Source organism: Odontomachus brunneus, unplaced genomic scaffold, assembly GCF_010583005.1.
Source record: "Odontomachus brunneus isolate Ranch 3 - 2012 unplaced genomic scaffold, Obru_v1 Obru_scaffold_017, whole genome shotgun sequence".
Classification (NCBI taxonomy): Eukaryota; Metazoa; Arthropoda; class Insecta; order Hymenoptera; family Formicidae; genus Odontomachus; species Odontomachus brunneus.
The window spans coordinates 1324581-1332375 of NW_022639467.1; the positions used below are offsets into that span (position 1 = coordinate 1324581).

A 7795-nucleotide genomic window follows, 5' to 3' on the forward strand; every position below is an offset into this window, starting at 1 on the left:
GCGTATGTGTGTGTATGTGTGCGTGTGGGTGTACCGATAGCACACTCGCAGAATCTCCGGATTTATGGGTCTGATTTGTGTTTATTCTCAGTGCGCGGCGCGCCACGGGCGGCTCGATAAAGCCTGTCTTAGGTCAATGACCCTAGTAATCGACGCTAAAGGGTAACGGGCAAACGAGAGGGAAGCATCAAGTAATGCTCGCACCCAAGTCCCGTCGTTCCGTTGACGATGACGACGGTGCCGGCGGGATGTCGTGGAAGTCGGTCGTGAACGCGCCGTAAGCTTTGTACTAACAGCACCGCCTCCAAACATCACCGACATCCGCTAATCATTTGCCACCGTCGTAGATCGTAGGCATATAGGACGCACCTGTACTAGTACCCGTACCAACGCCAATACTACCATGCGACCAGTGCCGTTTACTAACTGTCGGTGTGCCGAGGACGGGGTTGCACGCGGAGGGAGGTGACGATGTAAACGCGGTGGATCGACCTGATCGCGACCCGATCGCGAGGACTCGCGAGACGCCGCATCGCGACTTCGATATCGGCACGCGAATGATCTCGATGAATTTAGTATTTCGCGTTGAGCGAATACAACGTGTAATCCGAGAATAAATTCGACGAGGTTTTGACTGCTCGACTAAGGCTTGAAATGGGGATCGAAACGCGCCGAATCATTAATTTATTCAGTCGGTTAATATGTGAAGGACAATTTTAAAAGTAACTCTCTTCGCTTCCAAATTGACTGCTGAGCTTTTGAAAGACTAGTTTCATGTGAAATTCCAATAATAAGTTCATCATGTGTAGTGGAGCTTTATCTACTCCTCTCGCACCTTACGAATTCTGTCAATCATTTTCATCTGGAAGAGTGACGAGACAATTGTTCGCGCGCAATGTGTGTATTTGACATTTCGAATTTTTCAGGATGTGACGGGATGTCAGAGTGATATTTTTTAAAATTTGCGCAAGGCATAATCAATTCTGCAAAACAGAGTAACGAATTTTGCAAACGACCACTTAATTCTCGACGCGCGCTCGGCTGTACAACATAAACGTAACATTTTCGCAAACAATCCGCATGCTCGCACAGACACACACACACACACACACACACACATACACACACACACACACACACACGCACGCACACCCACAGTGTGCGCGCGACGAAGAAAATAATTAGCGCAGCTGTTAACGATCCGAATTCGATCCTGGCCTCGCGTCGCGTCCCCTGCGTGCAATCACCCTGTGTCGGCACTCCCTCGGCGTGATACCACCAACACACCATCAATGGCAAACCAAGCAGTGACCAAGAGCCCAGCCAACCCCTCTTAACCCCTGCCCCCGACCCCCGCCCCTCTGCCCCGCCGTCGAAACCCCTCTTTTACCAAAGTACTGTCTTAACAACTAACTAGAGCACGTATTGTACGCTTCTCTTATTTGTGCACAGTTTTCCTGGTTTCTCCCGGCTTCGTATGCACACGAAGGGAGGGTCGCCAGTGGCCTTTATCGAATACCACGACGTTCGCTACGCGGCCCAGGCGATGGCCACTCTCCAAGGATCCTTTCTCCTCTCCTCCGACCGGGGAGCGATACGAATCGAATATGCAAAGTCAAAAATGGCCGAGGTGGGCTTTACAAATATCTGGATCGAAGTAGGTTCCACTTTATGCTACGATAGACCGCTATGAAGGACGCGGGGGCGGCTCTACGTGCGAGGGGAGATACAGGCGGGAGAGATCCTCGTGAAGCCGCGTGAAGCCGATAAAGCTCGTTTCCTGGGGAAATTCAGTTCGCGACGATGCCTTCGGCGTAGAGTAGAATGGGAGAGTGACGGAAAAAGCGAGGAGAGACATTCCTCGCGCACGTGGCGCGCGCCAAGGGTGAAATCCAGACCGGGTAGAGAGCCCAGACGAGAGTGTTCATTGCGGTCAAGCGAGGAGCTTGCGTACTTGAAGCCTCCCGAACACACCCAGGGTTCTCGCTTACGTGTAAGCTCTCGGCACGAGTGTGTTTACCGTGGTCTAGCACGAGACCCTTTGCGCACATACACGCTCATACACCCGCATACATACACAAATACACACCCTGACATACACACACATACACACACGAGGCTCTGGGTGCTCATTGCTCAACGGTAGAGCCGCCTCTGCGAAGATATGATCGACGACGAACACGCGAGGCTGTGCTTTCATCGACGCTCCATATTCGATTGTTTCTCATTGACAACGGGAGCTTCACTGTTGGTGTTTGCAATGCTCCATCGGAAATGATTACTTAGCATTTCGCCGAGTACGGAACAGGTGGACGCGTAAGAGTGGAAAATGAAAATATCCAGCAACAAATTAATTCGGGAATATAATACCAGTTGAAACGCGAGTCTGCAGATTAAAATTTGCATGTGATCGCCGGTCCATGTGTGGATACGTATCTGTATACTTGTCTCACGATTGCGCTCTATGCCGTTCTATAATTATGTAATTGTGTATCTACGCTGTTACGTATCTCACGCACACAAAGTCCACCGCCTCGCGTCATTGACGTTTCGCCGGAGCATAGCCGCGCGTTTTCGTCCCGGGATCGAAGCCGGTACAACTTCGACGAGTTCTCTCGGCCACGGACGCGGGAAAAGAGAGAGCCCTTTATACACTTGTACGCGAACAAGGTGCGCAGGTGCGCAGGTGCGCAAGGCGCGTTCTTTCGCGCGTCCCGTGGCCGAGAGAGAATCGTCCTCGTTGAAATTACACGCGAATTCAAATCCTTGTTGTTGTCGTCGTGAGCGCCAGCTGGGACACGCCCGACCCGGCGGATCCTGGATCCAATTAATTCGGTCATTATTCCGATCTAATCCGCGTGGTTTCGCCCTCGAGAGCGCGCGCGCCTCGAGGCGGCAGACGGTGCGTCGCTTTGAAGACCAATTAAATCCGATCGAAGGACCGACTGCGACGGCTGTCCTGTGTCCAGGACTACACCGGGTGGGCGAACACAGGCTCGCGCGCGCGCGCGCCAATTGCCAATCGCCAATTATCCGCCGTTAATCGCCTACCGGCCGCGCGAAAGCCGGCGACACGAGTCCGCCTATCTTTCTTTCGCTCTTTCGTTCTTTCTGCCTTTGTTTTATGTCTTTTTCCCTCCCGTCACTCTCTCCTCCTCCTCCTCCTCCTCCTCCTCTTTCTCCTTTTCCTCTTCTCTCTTTCTCTACCACTCGATGGACACATGTGTTCGCCTGTTACTCCGCGTTCGGGATATCCGATCTTCGATCCGCGACGAGTTATTATCCCCCTTTTTTACGATTTTCTCTCTCTCTCTCTTTCTCTCTCTTTCTCTCCCTCCTTCCTTCCCATCCGAGTTTGAACATGACCTCGTGGAAGAGGAAGACTGGAATGGTGTAATTTTGCAACGAGCTCAGAACTTGATGTTCAATGAGACACGCGGAAACGAAATCCCACTATTTGTTTCGCAATGATGAAGGCGCAACGCGAGTGAGCTGTACGCAAAATATTTCATATTTTGTAGCCTCGGGAAACGAACGCTGTCAGATTACACGTCGTTTCGCCTCTTTCCCCAAGTGTGTAACCTCCTGCATTCCTTCCTGATTGACCTTACTCGATTAACAAGACCCGTTCGTTCGATTGCTCGTTAAACTCTCCTCCTCATTCTCCTCCCTCCCTTCCATGTACGTGAGATTCGTTTGTTTCTACCCAATATGTTGAGTTCTGCTGTATCTGTCTTTATTTTACGACTGTACTATATAGATGCATCGATGCACTATGCACCATCCTATGTAGCAACGTTTACTAATTGGCTGTAATAACGCTTGGGACGAGATCGGGTGTGGAAGGTGTATCGATCGATTTCGCCGTAAATTATCCTTTAGCGGCGCCCGCGGTTCATAATTCATAATTCACATTTGCGATTGTTCGACTGCACAAGCTCGTGTACGCATAGTATCTTCCAAAATTCTTCATCAAGATCTATGGTCGTCTATTGCTTTCACGTCATAGATCTTTTTTTACGTATTTGCAAAAAACAAAGAAACGACGTTCCTTTGGGGAACTTTCTCGAGCAATTTGGTCGAGGGAATCTTTGCGGAGATTAAAATGACTTGTTGCTTCAAAATTTATTTCGTCTTTGATTCAATCTCCGATCGATTGAAACAAAACGAGCCGAGTCCGGCCGGAGGATCGCGGTGTGGAGGGCCGCGCGCGGCGGAAAAGAGAAGAGAACAAGTCAGACAAAACGATGACTCCGAGGTTCCGCTTTTAATCGAGGCCGTATTTCCGCCGATGAAGGAATACCTGTCGGACATTTAAGGATCGATCCCACTTACGTAATTTAAGGGCCGAACTAAGTTCGATTCGCAGGTTATCCGATCGCTAAAAGGATTGAGCTAATTAATTAGCTAAGTAATTAAGCTGCATTAGGCGAAGTTGGCGGAGTCGTTCATTTGGCCGATATATGGTATAGTGGTATTTCAGCGAGGCTCATGACAGCGATAAGCATATCACTCGTGCGTGACAGTCGAAGCCACAACGTATATACACGTCGAAAGAGGGAAGTTTCGCATCGTCTTCCGTCGCCGAATGGCGTTTGTTCGGCGCGCGAAAGCTGAGCAGGGTTTAAGAGTCCAAACGTGCGAGAATATGAACGGGTGTTCCCGATCCGTGTAAGTTCGAGAGAGAAAGAAGACGGCGAGATTTGATTCGTGCCGATATAGTCTCGCTCGTCTTCTTCTTGATTACAATCCTACCTTTTGTGGGGCGATAGAGAAGAACACAATTTAATCGTCTATCGCGAAATTAGTTTTATCAGCCGTGTCGGTGCAATTGGCACTCTCGAGGAATCCACCGAATAAACGGAACGTTTATATAAAGTTTATTTACAGATATGGAGTTTATTTAAAGTTATTTAGGTAAAAGTATCAATGTCTTGATACGTATCTAACGCGGATCATTCTTATTGCTATGGCCTGTAAATACAAATGTTGAACTTTGAGGAGGGAAGGTATATATAATTATATACCTGTAGGTTAAAGTGTTATGTGTTTATACTTAAAGATCTAAACAAGAATGTCCAGGATTAAATACGCGTCCAGGCTAGTGCTTTTACGCTGTTGATACTTTTATAATAAGAAATATTCATTCGCTGGATGTTAATAATATATTTAAATCTACACATTCTTTTGTTTAAATTCAATTTAAATTTAAATTTAAATTTAAATTTAAATTGAATTAAATATAAATTTCATTTTAAATGCAGTAGATTGTTTCTATGAGAAGTTGAGTGTACTAATAAAATGCATATTTTTTTATTTGAAGAATATTTTATATTGGTGTAAGTAAACACGCTATTAGTAATCACCATACACAAATGAATATTTCTAATTTTTTATATATTCTTTTCTCTTAATGTACCTCAATTACGTCCTTCGACAATCTGAAAGTGAGGGAAGAGTTGAGGGAGAATCCCGCTGAGCCGGCGGGGAAACTTGAAATTCGAATTGCGGGCGCGAAAGTGTGTCAGAGCGAGAAAAAAAGTATCGATTGGTCGCGCCACGAAAAAGCGCTGCAGGTCGCGCTCGACCTTTGAAATCGGCGGATCGATAGCGCTCGCTCGGCCGCGATTGTTTCGCGACTGGTTTATTCATACGTGATGCCAAAAAGTTACTATTGGTCACGCTACAAACGTGCGCGCGGCCGGATCCGACCTCCCCTTTCAAATTAAACGATCGATACACGCGCTCCGGTCCGCTCTCGCTGGACGCGGAACACGTCATCGTTAATTCACCGCGTTTTATGGAGACGTCTGGCACCGCGGCGTCCATCTGCTGGGCCGTTCGCTGAATTAAAACTTTTGCTCTTTTTCGCGCTCACACACACCCATTCGATCGTAATTACAAGAGTATTCTCTCTCTTTTTCTCTCTTCTCCTCTTTTTCTCATCATACACACAGCCACACATTGTGCGACAGAGAACCATTTGCATTTACGTTTTTATTGAGTGGACGAGACGTTTTCTTTAATGTATGTGAGTGTGTGTGTGGGTGTGGATGTGTGGGTGTGTTGGGAAGCAGGAAGGACCCTCGAGTCGTTGGGACCATCGAGTTGTGTTTAATTTTCCAATTCCGGGATTAATGAACTCGCGGACTTTTACACTCAGGAATGGTGTTTGCATATATTCAATTTGTCGAGTTCCCATTGCAGAACTCTCGGCTCCGCGCATTTTAATATCCGAATCTTTCCCCCATGTAAATCCCGGGGCATTGAAATTTTCGAGAATCGTTATCCGCGCCGCAGCCTCCTCTTTATTTTTGCGAGGATTCGTACATCTCCTCCGTGTACTTCCCGACCATCCCGTCGATGTGACAGTCGTGTTTCCCAACGCGCGCGCGACGGAGGAATTCGTATTAAAATATTCTTTTGATTATACCGAGAGTGTATTGTTTCCAGCGCTCTATATCTAACCCAACCGATTTCCCTTATATATTTGAGGACTCTTTTGCGCGGCGCCAAAGTATGCCGTGAAAAATATCGTCGCGCGCGAGGAGTCCGCCCCGTCTTACTCCCTTATTCACATCGCGCCCGCGCGCCTCCCTGAGAATCTACCTCGCTATGTAAATTGCGTTTTATTCATAAAATCTCTGTTTGTTCCCGCGGGACTTCTTCCCCGAGACGGAACAAAATTCAATCTATCCGCCTATATTTCCTCTACGCCCCCTCTCCCTCTCTCTTCCTCTCTCGCGCTTTCCCTCCCCTTTCTCCCTTCCCTCTCACGGATCGTGTGTGGACTTCCACTTCTTCTTCTGCTCGTTCGTCTTCTTCCTTTTCTTCTTCGACCGAGAGCTTTGAACAGAGCGCGAAAGAGTGCTGTTCAGCGCAGTCACGTCCTAATGAGGTACGCAAATTACTCAATGGCAAGACGTCACCTCGACAGCTCCACGTGAACGCTCTTTGTCCGGTAACGAGACAAATGTAGGTTGTCCTTTCATTCTCGCTCTCGGTCGCAACCGAGTCTTTTTTCAAACTGTCGCCATGTGTGTGTATATGTGTGTGGGTCTGTGTGAATTATCGAACTGCGGGAAATCCGTTATGAGCCGCGGATGAGGCCTTCGGCTATTCTCCATGTTTGGGTCCTTGAACTCAAACTTCAAAACGACACTGGAGTTTTTGAACTTGTGGTCCTTCGAGTCTGAACCGAGCTCTTCGTCTTCTAATTATTGTATCTATTTATAATGAAGTGAAGATGACACGAAACTTCTCTCTCGCGTGTATATCGCGCGGATAATGTCTGCCACCGAAGTGCTGAGAGCCTCGGTGAATCAAGTAAGAAACGACTAGCTCTGAGAGCGCATCAGTGGCGAACAACTTGGCGCAACTTCCGCGGTGATGGTCGTCCCGCCGCGACCGGGGCGATTATCCGCGCACGTTCCGCGTTCCTCTAGCAAACGACGAGATCCTGCCGTCGCACCATGAATCGTCCTAATCGATTGCATCCGCTTTTTCAGGGATCAAAGAGACAAGAAAACGGCCAACCTTAAGATCGACATCAACGGCATGTAAAGAGGCGGAGGAGATCGGCCGGCCCGAGGAGACGGCAGGACGGCGCGCCCTCGTCGGACAGGACATCCACCGGAAGAAAAATGACGGAAGCGAGGGAAGGAGCCACGCAGGAAGCTGAGCTCGCAGACGCAATCGAGCGCTCATCAGCTCATCGGGAGAGAGAGAGAGAGAGAGAGAGAGAGAGAGAGAGAGAGAGAGAGAGAGAGAGAGAGAGAGAGAGAGAGAGAGAGAG

The 7795-nt window shown here is 48.4% G+C and overlaps 1 protein-coding gene across 4 annotated transcripts in view; it reads left to right on the plus strand.

The window, feature by feature from the left end:
- LOC116841688 (protein couch potato) overlaps window positions 1–7772 on the plus strand; it is a 157579-nt gene extending 149807 nt beyond the window's left edge. The window contains exons 8-9 of one of the 4 annotated variants that reach the window (XM_032809939.1): window positions 1453–1657; window positions 7509–7657. In XM_032809939.1, the coding sequence (XP_032665830.1) occupies window positions 1453–1657; window positions 7509–7541 (238 nt within the window). In that variant the 3' untranslated portion in view covers window positions 7542–7657. Of the gene's footprint in view, window positions 1–1452; window positions 1658–7508 lie in introns of all 4 variants that reach the window. The other 3 variants (XM_032809938.1, XM_032809941.1, XM_032809942.1) reach the window with 3 other exon arrangements.
- Window positions 7773–7795: the final 23 nt, after the last annotated feature.